Genomic DNA, 22,429 nt, shown 5'->3' with positions numbered 1-22,429 from the left:
TGCAGGCCTCCCCCTGGCAGAATCAGACCAGAGCCAAGAGCTGGGGCAGGGGTAGAGCTAGTAGACTCCTTGCCTCCCCTTCCCCAAGAGGGACTTGCCCGGGGGAAGAATGATCCCTTAGCCTCCTATTTGCCCTCCTCCTCCTTCCTGCAGGCAGAGAACTCGGCACTCGCCCAGGCCAATGAAAACCAGCGGGAGACCTACGAGCGCTGTCTGGACGAGGTCTGTGGAACTGATGCTCCCCACGGGGAGGATAGCTTGTCGATTCCAGGCAGAGGCTGGGTTGGCTGACAGCTCTTCCTCAGCTCTGCCTTTCTGTCCCCAGGTTGCCAACCATGTGGTGCAGGCGCTGCTGAACCAAAAGGTAAAAGGCCACAAGAGATGTTCTCACCCTCTGCCCTGAGCCCAGACGCCCTGGGAGGAGGCCCTGGGTACAGCAGGGGAGGTCCTTCCTGTGGACCCCTGTACCTGCTTAGATAGGGAATAGAGGAGGGTGGAAATGGCGTCTTGGTCCTCCAGTGAAGTCCCCTTTCTCTGTCTTGGACAGTCCATACTGTTCTACCTGGCTAGGTAAGGCCAAGTCTCTGAGCTATGGTAAATTTGATTTGGGCTTGAATCCTTCTGTTATCCTGGGCCCAGCTAGTTTCTCCATGTTTCGATAGCCCTGATAGCAGTGTTGATGTTGTAAGCATAAGGTGACATCTAAATGTTTACTCAAGTAGTGTGGGTAATTTCTTGACATGTGGGCCACTCTGACCCCCAGGTCTTCCTCTGCCTTATATGGGCCCTTCTTTGACATGTGCTTTCTAAGAGGCAGGGGATTGGCTCCAGGATTGTGAAAGTTGCCAAATGGAACGGAATTACCTCTGACCAGGGGTGGTAAACGTTAGAAAATGTACCATCCCCAGAAGATGTGATAGCCATAAACATAGGCAGGGTCAGCTCCCTCATAGAAGGAGGTTGCAAGAGAAGGGCATGCCCAGCAGGAGTGCCCGCTGCTCTGATGAAGGCGACTGTGCTCATACCACTCTCCCTCTCCCCACCATCCTCTCTTTGTCTTCCTCCACCTCCCGGGGGTGGCAGGACCTGAGGGAGGAGTGCATCAAGCTGAAGAAGAGGGTATTTGACCTGGAACGGCAGAACCAGATGCTGAGCGCCCTGTTTCAGCAGAAACTTCAGCTCACAGCAGGCTCCCTCCCTCAGGTGGGCACAAGAGATTCTCCTTCCTTCCTCACATCTCGGCTTCCTGCCTCCCCCCAGCCCTGTCAATATCATCACCCTCTCTTCTCCCAGACACCTACAGAAGTAGGCCGTCAGCCATTGCCCTCCATTCTGGGGGCTGTGGCCATCCAGGGCAGGCCGACCGAGCCTGATAGATCTAAGCCTTAGATGAGGGGGAAACTTCCTGAGTTCCCTTAAGCTTGGCTCTCCCCCACCTCCCAGGTGCTCCCCGCCCAGCTGGATGGTATCCCTTCTTGTTGACAGAGAAGGTCCTTGCTTCCTCCGCCCTCAGATGGGTGGAGGCTGAAAATGCAATTATTTCGAGCTCCCAAGGGGCCCCTTTGGCCACTGCGTTGCCTTCTTCTTGGCCAGGGGCAGGGGTGGGGCCGGGTGTAAGGCACCCAGTGCTTGGTGTCACAGAGAGGTCAGGAAAGGCACTTCACCCGGATGACTCTGCGCATGCCTAGCTGCATGTGCTCACCCAATGACCCAAGCATGGCTGCAGACGCTGTCCCTGCTTCTAGCCCTGAAACCTGCCTTACCCAGGAGAAGCAGGAGGCTACTGGGAATGAGTCCTGGGCTCAGTTAAGCTGTCACTTGGGGTCCACTCTGTCAGGAAGCCCCAAGGATGGGGTGAGACCTGGGTGGATCAGGAGCAGCTCCAGGTACCTGAGGTGAACGGTGGGTTCTGAGGTCAACCAGCCCACCGCCAACCCACCCCGACCTTGACAAGAAGAGAAACACCTTGTGTGTATGTCTGAATTTGTGTGTCTGTGATGCAAACCAGGCAGCTCTTGGCCCCCAGATCCTGAGCAGGATGCCCTCAGCTCTCTGGGAAACCTGACCCCTGGCAGAGGAAGCGTCTCACCACCATGGCCTTTCTGCAGCCCCTGTCTCACCAGGCCAGTGCAGACCTGGGTGAATCAGCGGTAGTGACTCTGCAGCTCCCCCTGCCCTGGGTCTGTCCCTGCTGTAGGGTTGACCCAGGAATCCCCAGAGGCCTGACCCACACCAGCCAAGCTTACCCTGTTGTCCATACCCTTCTCAGTGACTGATGATAACAGAGGTGTAGATCATCCTGAAATCGTTTGTTTTTTACTTCAATGAATTCTGGGATTTGAACTGGGAATTTTTAAATGAATTTTGGGGTTTAGGACCATAGATTTATCTTCCCCAGAAGTAACATGACATAATGGAAAGAGCATGAACCTTGGCCTCAGATAAACTTGGGTTGGGTCCCTAACTTAGCTAATTCTTAGCTGTGCGACCTTGGGTAAATTATTTAACCACACAAACCACAAGTTTTTTCCCTTGTAAATGGGGATAAAAATACCTGTATTGCAGGTTGTTGTAAGGATTAAATGAGATAATATCTAGTGCTTGGCCCGTAGTAGATAGTCAGTGACTGGCGACTAGTTGTCATTATTAATGTTATTTCCAAGTTGTGCTTTGCTAGGATGGAAGCTCCATTGAGCAAATGCTAATTAAGCTCTCTCTGTGAGCAGTGCCTTTGCCAACAGGTATGGAATTGGACAGAGCTGTGGCCTGTGCAGAGCGAACGTAACCGCTGAGAGCTGGGGCTGCTAGACACTAAGGCAGGGCTACAGAGTGTGACACTGCTGACCAAGAGCCCAAGGGGCAGAGAGGCCATCAGAGATGGGATGGGGAGGGTTCCTTGAAGGAGGCGACGTCAGACCTGGGCCCTGATGGATGGGAGGTTTTAAAAGACTGCAGTAGGGGTCTGGGAGATGGGGTTCCCTGTGGAAGGAACAGAGCAGGGAATCCTAGGGAGCCAAGAGTTGTTTAGCTGGACTTGAGCGAAGGATGTGTAAAGAGTGAGTGAGAGAGAGCTAGGGATGGCATCAGGGAAGAACCAGCAGGCCCGGCCGGAATGCCGGCAGAGGGGTTCAGACTTGTCTCTGGAGGCAGTGGGCAGGCAGAGGAGGCTATGAGCACAGAGATGCTTTAGACAAAGAAGAAAAAGATGCTTTAGGCTGCCTTGTGCACAGGAGATTGAAAAGCCACCCAGCCAGGTCAGAGAGACTGAAATGCTGAGCAGCGTCCAGGCCAGAGGTTTGAGGATCGTGGGCCGCAGGAGCGGCTGCAGCTGGCCAGGCTGGAGGGGAGGCAGAGACAGGATTTAACAGCCATGGAGAATGACACGGGGAGAGTTAAAGCTGACTTGTATCTAGTCGAGATGCCTAGCAGAAGGGGAATGAGAGAGAAGTGATCCATGATTAAGTGGTTAGGACTCTGCTCTTCCACTGCAGGGGGCGTAGGTTTGATCCCTGGTTGGGGAATTAAGACCCCACATGCCGTGTGGTGCAGGCAAAAATAATACTACTTTTGTAATCCTCAGAGCAGAGATTTCACATGAGGCCATTCAGGGGAGACAGAAGTGATAACTCCCACCATCTCTTTTCCAGGACCCAGTAACAAATGCCTCTTCCGTTAGTCTCAGCCAACCCTGTGGATGCTGGGTCACGGGTAGTCAGAACAGGAAGGGGCCTCGAGGCTCACCCTCTCTGTAATCAGGGAGGAGGCCCCTCAGAAAAGCAGAGGGTCCTGGAGGCTCGCTGGACACCCGGGTTAGGCCTGCCACTGCCTGCTGGCCCAGGGGCACTCCTCTTTCTCCAGATCTCCCTACCCTGTCCCACCTCCCGGCCACCTGGGCTTGCACTTCTTTAGTCTACCTGTGCTGTGGTCTCCCGAGGCTCCTCTGACCATGTGGTGAGAGCCACACCTTGGGCCAGGAGACGTCACCGAAGGAGCAGACTTGGAAGAATGTTTCCCTGCCCCTGGATGGGAAGCCATAGCTTCCTGTGGGTGTAGGGACCTGGGACGGACAGCACCTGTGCTAACCTCGCCTCTCCCCTGCAGATCCCACTCGCCCCACTCCAGCTGCCTTCAGAGCCACCAGCCACCCCCTCCCTGAGCTCCGCTGAGGGACCGGCCACCTCGCTGCCTCTGGGGCGCTGTACTGGGCAGAGAGAGGTAGGAGCGCTGGGCACTGTGGTCTGTGGCTCCGCTGGCTCCGGGCTCGTCAGCCGGTGCTCCACGGCTGTTTCCTAATGAGTCCCAGGGGAAGGGCTGCTTCCGGGCACACAGATTCTTGTCCAGGCTGGGTGTGAGCCCTCAGCTGTCAGCCTCGTACCAAGAAAAACAGATCCCCACCCCCAGCCACTGGTCTTGCGAGCAAAGGCGTTATAGTACAGCAGTCAGACTCACAGTTAATACTTCCTGAGCTCTTAGTCTGTGCCAGGCACTGTACTGGACACCTGGATCTCATTTATCTTTTTTTTTTTGGTAATTTTTGGCTTAAATTTATAATCATACACATATTTATTTATCCCAGTCCAGAACTATTATTCATTCATTCTTTTGCATATCTGGTTTCATTTATCTTATTTTGTGAGATTAAACATAATCACCATCCTATTTTACAGGTGATACAATGAAGCTTAGAGATTAAATAACTTGCTGAAAGTCATATAACTAGTTAAGCAGTGGACCTGGGTCTTGAACCCGTACAATCTGGCTCCAGAGCCCATGTAGTTAACCACTGTACCAGACTAGACGGGGCCTAAGAAGGGGCCTGGGAGAAGCAGGAAAGGGTTTGCAATGGAGTCATTCCCAGTCTGCTTCTCCACGGGGATCAGCGCAGCAGGACAGCTGCCTGACCTGAGGAGGCCCGGGCTTGCCTGCAGCAACTGACTTAGGACTTGGCCACATCACATCCCTTTCTTGAGTCTGTGTTCTTTCTGGAGACTGAGAAATGGACAGGCCTCCCTCTCCTGGGGCAAACGTAGCTTCCAGGGTTGTAGGTGGTAAGCCCTGCTAACCCGCAAATACTGGTAGGAAGTGGTGCAGAGATAAACAGAAAGGGAGGTGGGTGCCCACCCAACCCCAGGTGTGCCAGGAAGGACATTTGGGGTAACCAGGACTCAGAGACTCTTGAGGAAGCTTTCCAACATATCCCAGAAGCTATCAGTTCCTTTTGGGGACACAGACAAACCAGGCCAGCTCTGTTCCTGGCATACTCAGTTATGCCCGCTCGGGTCCCTGGCCTGCACACGATCTCCTCCTCATGCCATTTCTCCCCCAAGGTGTGTTGGGAGCAGCAGCTGCGGCCAGGAGGCCCAGGACCCCCGGCCACCCCACCCCCAGCGCTGGAGGCCCTATCCCCGTTCCTTCGAAAGAAAGCCCAGATCCTGGAGGTGCTGAGAGCCTTGGAAGAGACTGACCCCTTGCTTCTGTGCTCACCTGCCACCCCCTGGCCGCCTCCAGGCGAGGGTTCCGGCTCCCCAGAGCCCATCAATGGCGAGCTATGTGGCCCACCTCAGCCTGAACCCTCTCCCTGGGCCCCCTGCCTGCTACTAGGTCCTGGTAGCCTGGGAGGCCTGCTGCACTGGGAGCGCCTCTTAGGGGGCCCAGGGGAGGAAGACAGTGCTGGGCGGCCCTGGGGCCCTAGTAGGGGCTCCCCACAGGCCCAGGGCACCGGTTCCGGGCCACCCTGTGCCCCAGGCAGCAGCTCCTCCTCCTCTTCTGATGAGGCAGGTGACCCCAGCGAGGCACCCAGCCCTGACACCCTGCTCGGGGCCCTGGCCCGCAAACAGTTGAACCTGGGCCAGCTCCTTGAGGACACAGAGTCTTACCTACAGGCCTTCTTGGCCGGGGCTGCTTGCCCACTCGGCGGGGACCAGCCGGGTCCCAGGCAGCCATCCTCCCCAGACCAGGGGCCCCCACAGCTGTCCAAGTCCAAAGGCCTCCCCAAGTCAGCTTGGGGAGCGGGTACCCCGGAGGCCCACAGGCCGGGCTTTGGTGCTACCTCAGAGGGCCAGGGGCCCCTCCCCTTCCTCAGCGTGTTCATGGGTGCAGGGGATGCCCCCCTGGGCTCACGGTCTGGCCACCCCCACTCCTCATCTCAGGTGAAAAGCAAGCTCCAAATTGGCCCCCCTTCTCCCGGGGAAGCCCAAGGACCCCTTCTGCCCTCTCCAGCCAGAGGTCTCAAGTTTCTAAAGCTGCCTCCAGCCTCAGAGAAGGTACCCAGCCCAGGGGGCCCCCAGCTCAGCCCCCAGCTCCCCCGGAACTCCCGAATCCCCTGTCGGAACAGTGGCTCAGACGGCAGCCCCTCCCCGCTGCCGGCCCGCAGGGGTCTGGGCGGAGGAGAGCTGTCCCCAGAGGGGGCGCAGGGCCTGCCCACCAGCCCGTCACCCTGCCCCACAACCCCAGATTCTGCACAGCTCAGACCTCCCCAGCCAGCCTTGTCCACTACGCTTTCCCCGGGACCAGTGGTGTCTCCTTGCTACGAGAACATTCTGGACCTTTCCCGGAGCACCTATAGGGGGCCTTCCCCAGAGCCACCTCCATCCCCGCTGCAGGTGCCCACCTACCCACAACTAACTCTGGAGGTGCCACGGGCCCCTGAGGTCCTCAGAAGCCCTGGAGTCCCCTCCAGCCCGTGCCACCCAGAATCCTGCCCCTATGAGAGTGCCCAGGAGAAGAGTTTGGACAAGGCAGGCTCGGAGTCTCCCCACCCTGGCCGCAGGACCCCAGGCAGCTCGTCCAAGAAACCTGGCCAAGGGCCGGCCCGGCGACATGGGGATCCTGGCTACACACCTCTGCGCGACAGACTAGCAGCCCTGGGGAAACTGAAGACTGGCCCCGAGGGGCCCCAGGGCCCAGAAAAGAATGGGGTGCCAGCTAGGCCTGGCACCGAGAAGGCCCGGGGAGGAGGGAAGTCAGGGGAGAGCACTGGAGACACAGCGCCTTCTGCCTCCAGGCCCCCTGAGCAGCCAGAAGCCAAGGGGGCCCTGCGGGGGGCCGTGGCCTTAGGCACAAGCAGCCTGAAGCAACAGGAATCTGGGCTCCTGGGGGACCCTGGGTCCCGAGTCTACTCTTCCCACTCCATGGGGGCCCGGGTGGACCTGGAGCCTGTCTCACCAAGGAGCTGCCTCACCAAAGTGGAGCTGGCCAAGAGCCGGCTGGCAGGGGCCCTGTGCCCCCAGGTACCCCGCACCCCTGCCAAAGTGCCAACCTCAGCCCCCAGCCTCGGCAAGCCCAATAAGAGTCCCCACGGCAGCCCGACAAAGCTGCCTTCTAAGTCGCCCACCAAGGTGGTGCCCCGACCTGTGGCCCCACCAGCCACCAAGGAGCCCCCCAGGCCTGACAAGGGGAAGGGCCCACCCTGGGCAGACTGCGGCGGCACTACGGCCCAGCCCACACCCCCAGCGCCTGGCCCTGCCGACCCAGGCCCAGGCCCTGAGGGGCGGGCCCCACACTCGGCCATTGAGGAGAAGGTGATGAAGGGCATCGAGGAGAACATGCTGCGGCTCCAGGGCCAGGAGCGGGCCCCCGGCACCGAGGCCAAGCACCGCAACACTAGCAGCATCGCCAGCTGGTTCGGCCTTAAGAAGAGCAAGCTGCCAGCACTGAACCGCCGCACAGAGGCCGCCAAGGGCAAGGAAGGGGCTGGCGGGGGCTCCCCGCTCCGGAAGGAGGTCAAGATTGAAGCCCGGAAGCTGGAGGCTGAGAGCCTCAACATCTCCAAGCTGATGGCTAAGGCAGAAGACCTGCGCCGGGCATTGGAGGAGGAGAAGGCCTACCTGAGCAGCAGGGCCCGGCCACGGCCCGGGGGACCAGCGCCGGGGCCCAGTGCAGGCCTGGGGCAGGTGCAGGGCCAGCTGGCCGGCATGTACCAGGGTGCGGACACCTTCATGCAGCAGCTGCTCAACAGGTGAGAGCCTGGGGCTTGGTGGCTGGGGGCCCTTTTCCCTACACGGGCATCCCTGGGGTTGGGACTGCCTTTCCCAGGACCTGGGGCTTCCCAGAGGTCAAAGGGTGTAGGAGGTCAAATGAAATGGCACCAAAGCATCCTGAGGGTTAATGGCCTGGCCCAGAGGAGAGACTGGGGCCTCGAACAAGGAGCAAGGGGTTTGTGCCCCAGCTCCCCTCCTCTCTGGCTGGCTGACATTCAACTTGCTGAGACCCAGTTTCTCATTTGAGAAGAGTTAACAGTCCACATTTTCTTGGATTGTCTTGAGTCAGATGAGGCAGCCTGTCTGAGGTGCAGCATGCAGTAGTTAAGGGAGTGCTAGTACCTAACTGGGTTGATGCAGGTCTTCTCCCTCCGGTGTTTTCTATCCTGTAGAAAAAGGAGGGCTCCCTTCCCATCTTGCCCTTTGGCACCTGCCACAGACTCAGCAAAGGGAGCTGTGGTTTAGAGAAGGGGCTACCCCATCTTGGGGTTGCTGTGTCTGGGCCAGGTAAGGCAGAATGTCCTCAGGAATCGGGCTCCAAGTAGGGTGTGGTTTGGACAGCAAGTGCGCTCAAAGTCAGCTGGGGTAGGCAGGGTGTGTCACATGTGGACCAGGATGTGACCGCGTCTGCTCTCTACCGGCAGACATTGTCGGAGAGGTCTCTAGGCTTGACCCTGGGTAGCTTTGGGGGAGTTCTCCCATATACCCTGCCCCTGCTGATCCTCTGGAGTTTTCCCTGGGGTCTTGGCCTGTTCCTGGTGTCAGGAGAGGTTGATGTGGGAAGCCACCAGGGATATGTCCCCTTCCCCAGGGGCAGGGGGCAGTGGGTGCCTCGCTAGGCCCAGCACCATTGGAGGGAGGGAGGCCAGAATGTGTGAGTGGGCCCGGGCCTCCCTCACGGCAATCTGCACTGCCGCCCCTAGGGTGGATGGCAAGGAACTGCCCCCCAAGAGCTGGCGGGAGCCCAAACCTGAGTATGGTGATTTCCAGCCAGTGTCCTCTGACCCCAAGAACCCCTGGCCGGCCTGTGGGCCCCGAAATGGCCTGGTGGGCCCTCTTCAGGGCTGTGGGAAACCTCCTGGGAAGGTAAGTTCCTGGGGCGGGGGCTGGGTGGAGGGCCTGGCTCTGTGGCCCTGCCAGGTCTCTTACCGCCTGGAGGGCTCCCCTTCCCTGGGGCCTGGAAGCTGCTGGATGCCTTTCTGGTCTCCGAGGAGAATGGGGAGGGGAGAGGGCCTCCTGAGGGCTGGCAGGTTGCCAGGACTCTCAGACCCATACTCCAGGGATCCTGATGGAGGGGATTAGGGTGGAGGAGGAATGGGCTCTGAGGTCTCCTGTACCCTGTACAGCCAAGCAGCGAGCCGGGGAGGCGGGAAGAGATGCCCTCAGAGGACAGTCTGGCTGAGCCAGTGCCCACCTCACATTTCACAGGTCAGCAGGGTCAAGGGCCAAGTCTGGGCCAAGGCTGGGACCTGCCCCTTACCCCCTGCTCGCTTTACTCCTTCCTGTCACCACAGCAGGTGCCAGGCCCTATAGCATCTTGGTGCCAAGCATCAGTGGGCACTGGGGCTGCACAGGAATAAATCCCTCCCTGCCTCATAGGGTACCTGCCCTGCCCTCTTCCCCAGGACTAGGGGAGGTGGGGCAGGGCAGGCAGGGATGACTGAGCCAGTGGGGCCAGGAGGGGGCCCTGACCATGGGTGGAACCTGGGCAGGGGCAGAAAGCCGGAAGAAAGCAGAGGGGCTGAGCCGCCTGCAGCTTCACATCCCTGACTTCCCCTCCCCTCCCCAGCCTGTGGCTCTTTGACTCGAACTCTGGACAGTGGCATTGGGACCTTCCCGCCCCCAGACCATGGCAGCAGTGGGACCCCCAGTAAGAATCTTCCCAAGACCAAGCCACCACGGCTGGAGCCCCCGGCCGGGGTGCCCCCAGCTCGGCCCCCACCCCTTACCAAAGTCCCCCGCCGTGCCCACACACTGGAGCGTGAGGTGCCTGGCATAGAGGAGCTGCTGGTGAGCGGGCGGCACCCCAGCATGCCGGCCTTCCCCGCCCTGCTCACCGCTGCTCCGGGCCACCGGGGCCATCAGACCTGTCCCCACGGTGAGTGCCTGGGCAGGGGGGTGGGCCTCTCTGGGAGCTCCACCCACCACCCATCTTCCCCTTGTCCCCGGATAGATCCTTGTGAAGACCCTGGCCCTCCTGCTCCTGTCCAGCTGGCCAAGAACTGGACCTTCCCCAACGCGAGGGCAGCCAGCGGCTCCTCTGACCCTTTCCTATGCCCGCCCCGACAACTGGAGGGGCTGCCCAGGACCCCCATGGTGAGCATGGCCGAAGGGGAAAAGGGAACAGCAGTGGAGGGCAGGAGGGAATGACGTGGGGTGAGGCACAGCCCTGTCCGGGAGGAGGACTAAGTTGGCAGCCCACCCCCTCCCCCCGCCTTCTCACACTCCTCTTGGGGAAAGGGCTTCTCTCCCTTCCGGAACCTTGGTGGGACTGTAGGGCTGTGCTCAGTCGCGCCTCCAGCCTGCTTCCTCTGCAGCGCCCCCGTCAGGTGGGCAGAGCCTCTCAGGCGGGGAGGGGTGAGAGGAGCTTCCTCCCGAGCCTTCCCTCCTTCCCCAGGCCCTGCCCGTGGACGTGGACGGAAAGCGGAGCCTGGAGCCCAGCCGCCCAGCCCCTGCGCCCCAGGGCCCAGCGTTTGGGGGTAGCCGCACCCCCAGCACATCGGACGTGGGCGAGGAAGGGAGAGTGGCCAGTGGGGGTCCCCCGGGGCTGGAGACCTCAGAGTCTCTCAGTGACTCACTGTATGACTCGCTGTCCTCCTGCGGGAGTCAGGGCTGAGCGGTTGCAGCGGCCACGCCCCGCTCTGGCGTCGGAGACCGCGGACTGGGCCGGCTCGCCTCACGCCCCGCCCCCTCGGGGCCCGTGGGGCCCCTCCCTGAAGGGACCAAGGAGGTAGATGGACAAGAAGGTGAAGGGGGTCCCCGGCACACCCCACTGCCCGCCGCTGCTGTGGAGGAGATGACCGCTCTCAGCTCAGGGAGAGACCCCACCCTTGGTCCCTTCTCTCACCCAGAGTAAGGCTCTTCCTCTGCGGGACTGGGGGTTCAAGGCCGCTGTGTCCCGGCCCCCAGCTCCCACTTCAGGCTGAGCCATCTTGTGGTGCTGGGCTTCCTGCCCACCAGCCGTGCCATCTCCACCCACCCTGGCAGCTCCCCTGCCTCAGAAGCCCCGTGCTGGTGGAGTTCAGGGGCGAGGGGTCAAGTTGCCTTCTCTCTGTCTGCCCTGGCCCTCCCCGCTGTCTGGATGGTGCTGCCCTCTCCTGCCCCATGTCTTTGGGGCCCATTTGTCTGTCTGTTTTGTTGTTTTTTTTTTTAATATATTAAAGCACCTGGCCCAATCTCCACTCGCCCGCGCCACCCCCCCACCACCACCATCCCCGCACTGCGGTTAATTTATCTGTTGTTAAAAACGCGGCTGCTCTGCTTCCAGCCTCTGCTTCTGCCGTATCCCTAATAAAACCTGGAGGCCCCTCCGTGCCCCTGACTCAGCTAATTCTGTGGGAGGACTCAGGGATGGACAGGCAGGTGGAGACTGCGTGGGCCCCGGGGTGCAGGACTCCAGGGCCCTGGACTCTGCCCCAGGCTCCCTTGTGAGGCAGCTCCCTCCACCAGGGCCACTGGCTGGAGTCACCCTAGAAGGTAACTAAGGGTTGGGGAAGTGGCGTCTGTTTAGACCTGGAACGGTGCCTGGGGGTGGGGCAGTTCCCCTGGCCCAGGGTTTGGGCAGGGCAGAAGGCTGGGCTGCCCCTCAGAGGGAAGAAGATGGGGAGGGCGGCTATGGGCATGCGCTCAAACCCTGGACATACCAGGTCAGGTGGGACGTGCAGACTCTGAGCCTCAGGGGCCCAGGGGTGGACAGAGGTAAGTGTCCACAGCCTCCCGCTGTCGTGAAGTGAGGCACACCTGGGCCTCCAACTTGCCGCCTTCTAGTCTCTCCACAGACTTCGGGCTTTCCTCAGAGCTTCTCGCCCCTATTTCCACCTCAGATTTCAGCCAGACGTTCCCCTGGCTCTCAAATTCTCACTTTAGGATGGGGAGGCCAGAAATGAGGCTGTGTGGAAGGGTCTAGGCTTCTAGGAGTCGTTCCGGACTCTCCGTGTGACGTGAGAAGGCCATGGGGTGGGTGGTTGTCGCCCTCCAGCCCTTGGATTTCCTGTTAGGCGTGGAGTTGGACAATGACCCGAAGGTGACCCAGGTGGCCCCAGCCCGTCTCACATTGACCAGTCAATTTGGGCCTAGGAAGGCCTCTTTCCGGCCCAGGTTGTAAGATGTGGGGTGACTCGTCCAGAGCAACCCCCCTGCTGTTGTCTGCACTCACCGCCTCGCCATGACATACCGTCTGGAGGCCACCTGGGCATCAGGAATGCTTAACACCCCTGGCCTTGTGGCTGGGACTCTGGACAGTTCATCATGGAGGTAAGGGGCCCTGTACTGAATACATGGTCTTTGTTAACATCACAGGCTTGCCAAGCTGAGGTCAGGGGTGCCTGGACAGGGAGAAGTGCTGGGCCTGTTCACAACTCGGTTATACCACTGGATGCTGCCCTGTGCTCTGACCAGCCCAAGGAAGGTCATGGGCGGGGAGGTTGTTAACGCCTCCCTTTATACTAACTCCTTCCAGCAGTGTCTCTCCAGCCCTGAATGGTCCAGAGAGCAGTGAAAGAACTCCCTGTTAAATACCTACCGTATTGCCAGCCTCCTGATTCATTTAATAGATGAAGACATTGAAGCTCAAAAACATTCAATGGGGGAATTTCCTGGTGGTCCAGTGGTTAAGACTCTGTGCTCCCAGTGCAGGGGCGTGGGTTTGATACCTGGTGGGGGAACTAAGATCCTGCATGCCACATGGCACAGCCAAAAAAAAAAAAAAACATTCAGTGGTTTTCCAAGGCTGAGAAGTGATGGAGCCTGGTGGGAGTGATTCTTTTTGGGTGTGTAACTTTGCTCTCTTCTGCCAGGACTTTAATCTCCTCCTCCCTTTTTGGCCTTGGATCACTTCTGAAGGGCAGGGCTGGAGAGCACTAGACTGGGCGTCAAGAGTCTTTCTTAGCCACTGAGTCTGGTTCTGTGGGGAAAGTTACATCCCTTCTCTGGACCTTGGTTTTCCTTATCTATGGACGATTGGGAAATTGGACCAGACCAGCTTTCTCCTCAGCTCTCGGCTCTTCCCACCCCTCTCCCATCCAGGCCGTTCTCCCTCCTGTTTCCCTAAGTTGATGTCGTCATGGAGGAAATTAACACGACTTAGAGAAGGGTCGAGTCAGACGTCTTGATTTTCTTCAAATGTCAGGATCGCATTTTCTTCTATCTTCTGCTTCCAGGTAGCTATCCCACTGTCCCTTCTGCTTTTAGGGGCTTAAGGATGTTATTACCAAGCTGCTGATCTCTGCCTCTTGCCAGGCGGGCTCAAAGAAGTCTACTTCCTTCTCTTAACTTTTTATTTCTTGGTTTCTTAAGCCCTTTTTTCTGTTTGAACCTGATAGATTACCTCATTTCCTTGTTAAAACAGAATTGTTCGCCTACAGGATATTTATCCTACTTCCTTTCCGGGAAGGAGCTTGGCATGGTGGGTTCGACTCTGAACTCCACCTCCTACAAGCTGAGACCAAGGATCCGTGCATGTTTCTGTCACCAGGGTCTGCTCAGTCTGCTGCTGGGCTCTGTCCTGCAGTGTTTGCAAATGCAAAGTGGCCTCTTAAGCCCCAGGGCAATGTGGGCCACCTGAGAAAAAGCTCAGTACCAGTCACCAGGGCAGAGTAGCATCAGCCACACCTGGTACCTGGAGCCAGCCCTTCCCTACCAACTCTTCCAAGGTGGGCAGCTCTCGTCCCTAGGTCCCCCAGTGTGCTACTAAGGGGTGCTGGGCCCAGACAAGCCACCCCTGGCGCACATGACTGTGTGTGCCCTCCACACAAACAGAATATTCCATCTGAAATAATTCTGTGGCAGGGGACACACAGGTTAGTTCAAGACACTCCCGGGAAACCAATTTCTCTTTGTACTTCAGGGAAGGGTTTGGCTAAAAGACCACTTGATCCTCACTATGGCAGGACACTTGATATCTCAGTTTGCAACATCTGCTTGCAGGATTAAGGTGACCTCACTTTTTTCTCCATGAACAATGGGTGAATGTTTGCCTCACTATTGTGTATGACCCTTTCTGCTGGATTTCCCAAACAAAAGAAGCCCAAACTTCCAGACCCCCCTTCCTTGTCCCCCATAAATGGCATCAAGTCATCAGCAAAAGACTATAAAAAGGTTCCAGATTCCACCTTAATGGGTACCCTGTCTCTTGCAGGAAATATCCCAAAATGTTAACTGAGGTTTTCTGTGGGTTGCCAGTGGTTTTTTCTACTTCACCCTCTTCTAGATTTTCTACAAATAGTGTTTTGTTTCCTTTGTCAAAAAGGTTTTAAAGGAAACAATCATTCTCTGCAGCAAATTCTAGGTATATATCCCCTTCTATAGTGCTGGATAAGTTAATTCAAGCATATAAGTAATTTTTTTTAAGACATGTGAATTTAAAGCAAGTATACGTGAGCATTTCTTTGATCTTGGGGTAAGGAAGACCTTTTTAAAAAACCTTTTGTAATTATTAAAGACATAGATTATAAAAGTGCATGCTCATGGTTTAAAAAATAATTGAGATTGAATAGAATATTCATATAAGGAAGAGGAAGAGCCTCTCATGTTCCAACTCCCAGTCTTACTCTCCAGACATAACCCAAGTTGATTGGAATTCCTTTCAAATCACTTTTTTTTTCTTTGAGAATTATGTTTTATTCGGTGGACATTCTGAGGACTTCAAGCCCAGGAGACAGTCTCTCAGATAGCTCTAAGGGACAGCTCCCTCAAATTGCTTTTTAAATGCACACACACGCAAACACACAGAGCATGTTTATGTTGACCTTTTATTAGACAATGAGATTATTCTATAATTACTGATCTGCTTCTTTTAGCACTTACTAATGTATCTTGGAGATCTTTCCAAAGCCCATGAATATCCATTATCCTACACGGTCTTCCATTGTATGGGTGTGCAATGTTTATGTGTTTTACCATGACAAACAATGCTGCAGTGAACGTATGCATATGTGTCTTTGGCCACTTGTGTATTTCCATAAGATAAATTCCTATAAATGGAATTGCTGCGTTACAGAATATGCTTAATTAAAGAACTTTTATAGGTATTAACAAATTGTGCTTCATCAACAATGTATAAGTGAGACTATCTTCTACATCATTGAGTAGTATCAAACTTTTTATTCTTAGCCAGTTTGGTAGGATTTAGTGATCATGTCTTGGAGTCTTGGAGCCCAGTGTAGGGACTTTGGCTTTTACTCAGAGTGAAATGGAGAGCAATTAGAGAGTGATAAGAATAAACTGTAGAGGGCAAGTCTGGAAGCAGACCAGTAAGAAAGCCTCTTGGACAATTCCAGTGAGAGATGGGGGCCTGTTCCAGGGCAGAGGCACTATAAACAACAAGATTTGCTAATGTAATTGATATGGGGAAAAGAGGAGAGTCAAGGATAACTACGACATACAGGTGGCCAATAGGCACATGAAAAGATGCTCAACATCCCTAATTATTAGAGAAATGCAAATCAAAACTACATTGAGGGGGGCTTCCCTGGTGGTGCAGTGGTTAAGAATCTGCCTGCCAATGCAGGGGACACGGGTTCGAGCCCTGGTCCAGGAAGATCCCACATGCTGCAGAGCAACGAAGAGTAGCCTCCGGCTTTCCGCAACTATAGAAAGCCTGCACGCAGCAATGAAAACCCAAAGCAGCCAAAAATAAGTGAATAAACAAATAAATAATTTTTTTTAAAAAAGGATAACTCTAAGGTTTTTGGAGCAATTGGTAGGAAGAAGTTGCCGTTAACTGATATGGAAAAGACTGTGGATAGAGCAGACTTGAGGGAGGGAAGATCAGGAGTTAAGTACTGGATGTGTTAAATTTGAGATGTCTGTTGGACAATATCCAATGGAAAATGTGGAGTAAGCAGTGGGTTATAGAAGTCTAGAGTTCAGAAAAGAAGCCCGGGCTGGAGATATAAATTGGTAAGTCATCAGCATATGGATGTTATTTAAAACCAGGGGACTGTATGAGATCACCAAGAGAGTCAGAAGAGGAAAGGTCTGAGTCCTAAGCCCTGGGATACTCCATCTCTTTAGAGGTCAGAGGAAATGAAGCAGAAGCAGCACAGAACATAGTGGTAAGGTACTTTGAATCTATGTAAATATTTCACTTTCATCAAACTTTCTATTTATGCATTAATTTATATCAGTGTGGACTCATGGTGTCCTATTTTATTCAATAGTTTATAATCCATTACTACCATTATTTACTTTGGTGCTCAAATTGTCCATGATTTGGCCAGTAGAATCCCTTTAAAACTGGCTTTTGTTTTGTTTTGTCTTTTGACAAATCTCCATCATTCTTTTTGAGTACATACTTTCTGGTGTAACATGTTCAAGGTTCATCTTCCCAAACCCAGCCTTGAAATCAGCCATTTTTCCAAAGAGCCCTGGTTTCTTTCAGTGGGGAACAATCTCTAGAAACCAAGATCTGGGGGCTGGGTGTGCTCATTATTATGGGGGAGTTGCTGTTCCCAGGCTCTAAGAAAGGGTTTCTTAAAGATAGAAGTTAAAGCATTTTCTTATACTTATGGGGATGACAAAATAGAGAAAATTTGATGATGCAGGAGAGAAAAGAGGAAATTGTTGGGCTTCAGTGCACAAGTGGACTTAAGCAGCATCCACAGGTACAGGAAGGCAGGTAGGTGAGTGTATGTGGTGGTGTCTACTTACAGAAAAACTTTATTTATTTATTTATTATTTTTTGGCTGCGTTGGGTCTTCGTTGCTGCGCACGGGCTTTCTCTAGTTGCGGCGAGTGGGGGCTACTCTTCGTTGCGGTGCGCATGCTTCTCATTGCAGTGGCTTCCCTTGTTGCGGAGCACCAGCTCTAGGTGCGCAGGCTTCAGCAGTTGTGGCGCGTGGGCTCAGTAGTTGTAACATGCGGGCTCAGCAGTTGTGGTGCACAGGCTTAGTTGCTCCACGGCAAGTGGGATCTTCTGGGACCAGGGCTCGAACCCATGTCCCCTGCATTGGCAGGTGGATTCTTAACCACTGCGCCACCAGGGAAGTCCCAGAAGAACTTTTCTGATTGCTTTTATTTTCTCAAGGAAATAATCACGGTCATTGGCCAAGAGGAAGGATGGGAGAAAGAGTTGTTGGAGGTTTGAGAAGAAAGGAGATAGAATGAGTAGTCATCTAGGAGCTCAAAAGTTAGTGAATAGGCTAGAGAATATAGTAGGATTACCAGGCAGCATGAAGGGTCCACTTGAGGTGATTAGGAATTAAAAGTGAGACTTACTAATATGAATGTGTTGGGGGGTTTTCTCCTGCCATATTAGGTACAGAATAGGGAGCAAGTTGGATTAGCCAGGGCTGCCAATTTGCTAAATAAGTGCAACAAAGAGAGAGAGGCAAGGGAATCGAAGATACATGCATGGAAGCGATTCTATTAACTGGCTGTGGGCTTTACACTGGTTAAAGAGGGAAGAGAGAGCAATAAAGGAGAGAGGCATGAAGGGAGGTAGAATCAGTAGATTGAAGGTCCTGGTGGAATCAAAAGAGTTTTGGAGATAAAGTACTAGGGGGAATGAGTTGGAAAGATGTTGGGAAGAAAAGAGGTGATAGTCAGAGGGTGGGATGCATGAAACTGAGATTATGGGAGAATGGGAGATGTTATGGGTTGAATTGTGTCCCTCCCCTCCTTAAAAAATATTGAAGTCCTAAACCCCAGTACCTTGGGAAATGACCTTACAGAAGTAATCAAGTTAAAATGAGGTCATTTGGGTGGGCCCTAATCCAAAATGACTGATGTCCTTATAAAAAGTGGAAAATTGGACACAGGGAGAATGCCACGTGAACATGATGGCAGAGATCAGGGTGATGCATCTGCAAGCCAAGGAATGCCAGTGATTGCCAGCAAACCACCAGAAGCTAGGGGAGAGGTCTGAGAGGAACAGATTCTCCTTCAATAGCCCTCAGAAGGAAGCAACCCTGCTAACACCTTGATCAGATTTCTAGCCTCCAGAACTGTGAGCAAGTTACTTTCTGGTTTTTGAGCCACCCAATCTGTGACACTTTGTTACGGAAGCCCTGGGACACTAATACAGAAGGGTTGCAGTTATGGGTAATGAGAAGGACCAGGGGATGACCATGGGAGTGAGTGGCTCAGATAGGGTAGAGGGCAAGGTCATTGGAAAAGAGGTCATGGAATGCAGAGGCCAAGGTATTGGGAGGATTACCTCTGTAGATACTGAGAGCTCTCAGAATTAGGACAGAATTAGCATCAGAGGGGGTGACAGTGAGGCAGGAGCCAAAACCTCAAGAAATAAGAGGAAGTAACCCAGAGATTGATAGACAAGTGGAAAAGAGGGGTATGGTGGGTGGAATAGTCCGTTGACATGAGATTCAAAGCTGAGGGACTTTAGGGAAGAAGAACGGTCTGAAAGCACTGAGGAGTACAGGGGGTGCCTACACACCCTCTGGCCTCATGGCACAGGGGCTGAGGGAGAGAAAGCAATGCTCACTTGAGAGGTCTGCAGGGAGGGCATCCTCAGGGAAAGCCAGGAGGTCAAAGGGAACATTCGAAGAGGCTGTGTCCATGAGAAGTTTGCTGATGAGGAGCCATGAGCTCGAGAGGGCCCAGTGGAAGGGTTTCAGGAGACGGGAACAGAGCAGGGAATGTGCAGGGCTGTGAGGATCAGAGTGTGGGAGACAAAGGGTCATCCCGCGTCAAGAGGATAGACTACAAAATATGGTGGCATGTTTATCAAGTTACCACAGAGGGACTCTTTTTTCACTGTAACCTTTTATACCTTTTGAATTTCATACCACGTGTATGGGGAAATGGTGGCGATGTGGAATGGTCACTGCAGACAGAGGAGAGGGACCAGGGTAAGGTCAAGTCAAGGATTTTTCAGAGGAGGCTGGAGCCCAATGGAGGCTGAGAAGCAGAAATGTCCAGTGGCACAATCTGCAGGAAAGTGGGATTTTTGTGGTTCCTGTTTCTTAGCAGGGTGCAGAGGCCTGGTTCTAGGACTAGAAAAGGTGGATTGTGGGCTTAGTGCAAGGATGGGCTTTGTTGAGGTGGCTGGTGATGTCATCCACCATAGGCTCCAGCTTGAGCAATAATAATAACATATAAGAGCGAACACATACACAGCGTTTACAGTGTGCCAGGCACTGTTCTAAGTGCTCACACATATTAATTCAGTTCATCCTCACCACAACCTTTTTAGGTAGGTATTATTTTTATCCCCATTTTAATATGAGAGTGAGGCTCAGAGAGCTTACGTAAGCTGCCCAAGGTCAAAGCTTGTCTGTGGAAGACCTGTGATTCAAACCCAGGCAGTCCAGCTCCAGAGTCTGCATTAAACAAAGACAGAAGTGATGCCTGAGGGGCCTTGAAAGGAGCAGGATAAAGTGGAGGGGTTAAGGGGCAGGACTGGAGTTTCAATGCACCCAGAATGCAAGGGAGAGAGCATGGGGGAGCTGGGACGATGTGGGCTGTGGTCTGAGAGTGGAAGAGTAGACGTCTATACTCTGAGGCTAGCTGAAATGAGCCAGAAGTGAAAGTCCTGGGAGGGGTGAAGGTCGAGGAACCGGGGAGTGGGTGGTGGAGGACCATCCACGGGAGCACAGTTGAACACAGGTCTCTGATAAGTGCCGCGGATGATTCCTGCGGGAGAGTGAGTGGGCAGGGAAGAGTCTGAGCAGAGGGCAGCTGGGGCCTAAGGTGGCACAAGCCACCAGAAAATCGGGTTTCCGTCGTTAACTCGTAGGGTAGCTAACAGGGTAGCACTGGGGGCCTTCTCTAAGGCGGAAGCAATCCAAGGAGTTATTGAAAAGCCTCAAATTCAAGTATGCCGCATATGTTCTTTGTTTGAGATTCTTTAACTTGAAAAGAAAAAAATCATTTCCTACGGAACAGTCGGAAAACAAATGGCCACCAGGTGGCGCAATAGCGGCAGCGCCCATCTAAGAGGTTTGCAGGCCTGAAGTGCCACCCTGTGGCGAGAAGACGAGATGCAGGGTGCCCTCCCTTCACCACACACCGCATCCTGGCTGCTCTCTCCCCACACCCAATACACGCGTTGCACAAAGTACAGAGAATATGAATATGTGGACTTGGACGGACGTAAACTGTCCCTGTCAGAGTCTGTTTCACCTGGAACCTCCCTCGCCAGTCCAGCCCCAGCTGGACCTCAGGGTGGGCACTTTTCCCACAGCCAGTCCCAAGGCAGGCAGCATTGGCAAGGGAGCAGAAGGGACTCTGGGCCTGGTTTGCCTCTCTCTTCCTGCCCCTTCTGAAGTCAGGTCACTCTGCAGGGGCCCTTCCGCCCCATGCCGGGCCTCCCCTTTCACTCCTTCATTTCCTCATGCACCCATATTGTCGTTCACACAAGGAACATTCATTGGGCACCTAGTAGGTGTGAACACTGAGCTAACTGAACCAGGGACCCAGGGATAAATGTGGCATGTCCCAGCCCTTGGGACTCACAGTTCTAGTGGGTGATGCCAGTCACTGGGTGATGGATCGTAGGAGAGCGTGGGTAGTGCTCTGATGGAGGGTGCCCGGATGCTATGGAGGCCCCAGAAGGGGCTAAAACCCAGTCTTGGGGGCTCAGAGAAGGCTTCCTAGATGAGGTGGTATCAAAACTAAGAACTGCAGGGTGGGTATGATGAGTCAGACCAAGTGGGTGTGGGTGAGAGTTCTAGGCAGAAAAATAAAAATACCAAGGCCTAGCAGTGAGGGATCAAATGGAACATTCTAGCATAAATATGAGTTTATTAGGACTAAAAGATGAGAGGACAGAGGTAAGCAGGAGACTTGAATGTATGATGGGAAGTTTGGACTTTATCCTGACAGCAAAAATGAGTCATTGAAAAGTTCAGTGTTCGCCATCAGAAAGATTCGTTTAGAAGTAGTGTGCAGAGTGCACGGGAGAGACCCAAGGCTGGGGCACTGGGAGGCCGGTGAGGAGGCTGGAGCAATATTCCAGGCAAGATTCAGTAGGGCCTGCACCTAGGCAGCAGGAGTTGGGTTTGAGGGTAGTGCACAGATTTAAAAGATTTCCATATGCTCCTTAAATGGTGAGGTTCCTGGAGTTCCACTGGGCTCACTCAATCTTCATAAAATAATGCCTTTGAGATCCACCTGAGTTGTATGTATCTATAGTTTTTCCTTTTTATTGCAGAGTAGCATTCCATCGCTACTCTGCATGTATTTACATGCATGTATTACTGTTAGTTTGTACATTCCCCTGTTGAAGGATGTTTGGATTGTTTCCAGTTTTTGACTATTACAAATAAAGCTTCTCTGAACATTCTGTCCAGATTTTTGCTTGGATACAGGTTTTTATTTCTCTAGGATAAATACCCAGTAGTGCAATTGCTACGTTGTATTGTTAATACATGTTTAATTTTATAAGAAACTGCCAATTGTTTTCCAGAGGTTGTACCATTTTACCTCACCACTTGGCAGTGTGAGGGATCCAGTTGCTCCACATTCTCACCAGTACTTGGTTTTATCACAATTAACAAAAAAAATTTTAGCCATTCTCATCAGTGTAAAGTGGTATTTCATGGTTGACTTCATTTGCATTTGCCTAATACCTAATGAGGTTTAAGAGATTTTCATGTGCTTATTTGCTATTTGTGTATCTTTTTTGGTGAAGTGTCTGTTCAAGGAGCTGACTCATTTGTATGGGTTTAAAATGTGTCAAATCATCCACATCTCTATCCCTGACTTCTCCCCTGAGCTTCAGATTTATATGCAAAGGCCTCCTGGCACCTTCGTGGAAGTCCCTGATGGTGGCCTTCTCAGCATGTTCAAAACCAAAAGTGCCATCCCACCCCCAGTCCTGGGCTTCCCCAATGGAAGAGGTAACGCTTGGAGGATTTACTACTATGTGCCAAACACCGTACTAAGTGCTTTCTTTACATGTTTTAATTAACTTAATCCTATGGGGTATTATCCTATGAGGTAAGTCTGTTTATCCTATGAGGTAAGTCTGTTTTTACCTCCATTTTACACCGGGGAAAATGAGAGACAGAAAGGCTGACTGACTCTCCCAAGTTTGCAGAGCTGGCAAGTGGCTGGTAGGACCGTCCAGACACCTGAGAGTTACCCTAGATTCTTCTCTCTCTCCTCTCTGCATCTACTCATTCACTAAGGCCTGGACATTTCACCTCATGAATATTTTATTTCATTGTCTACCTTCCTATCCTTATAACTACTGCTCTATTTCAGACCATCTTTTCTCTTGCCTGGACCATTGTTAAGTACCTTTTTTTTAAAACTTTCTATTATAGAAA

At 53.5% G+C, this 22,429-nt stretch overlaps 1 protein-coding gene across 8 annotated transcripts in view; it reads left to right on the top strand.

The window, feature by feature from the left end:
- The window catches only part of NCKAP5L (NCK associated protein 5 like), a 30,610-nt gene extending 19,097 nt beyond the window's left edge, over positions 1-11,513 (top strand). For 4 of the 8 annotated variants that reach the window (XM_059935850.1, XM_059935847.1, XM_059935854.1 and 1 more), the window contains exons 4-12: positions 154-222; positions 326-364; positions 1,084-1,203; positions 4,102-4,215; positions 5,328-7,957; positions 8,903-9,065; positions 9,326-9,407; positions 9,769-10,295; positions 10,597-11,513. In XM_059935850.1, coding sequence (XP_059791833.1) covers positions 154-222; positions 326-364; positions 1,084-1,203; positions 4,102-4,215; positions 5,328-7,957; positions 8,903-9,065; positions 9,326-9,407; positions 9,769-10,295; positions 10,597-10,815 — 3,963 coding nt within the window. In that variant the 3' untranslated portion in view covers positions 10,816-11,513. The remainder of the gene's footprint in view (positions 1-153; positions 223-325; positions 365-1,083; positions 1,204-4,101; positions 4,216-5,327; positions 7,958-8,902; positions 9,066-9,325; positions 9,408-9,768; positions 10,296-10,596) is intronic. The other 4 variants (XM_059935851.1, XM_059935856.1, XM_059935853.1 and 1 more) reach the window with 3 other exon arrangements.
- Positions 11,514-22,429: the final 10,916 nt, after the last annotated feature.

The sequence above is a fragment of the Balaenoptera ricei genome, chromosome 10 (genome assembly GCF_028023285.1).
Source record: "Balaenoptera ricei isolate mBalRic1 chromosome 10, mBalRic1.hap2, whole genome shotgun sequence".
NCBI lineage: Eukaryota > Metazoa > Chordata > Mammalia > Artiodactyla > Balaenopteridae > Balaenoptera > Balaenoptera ricei.
This window is presented reverse-complemented; position numbering and strand designations above follow the sequence as displayed.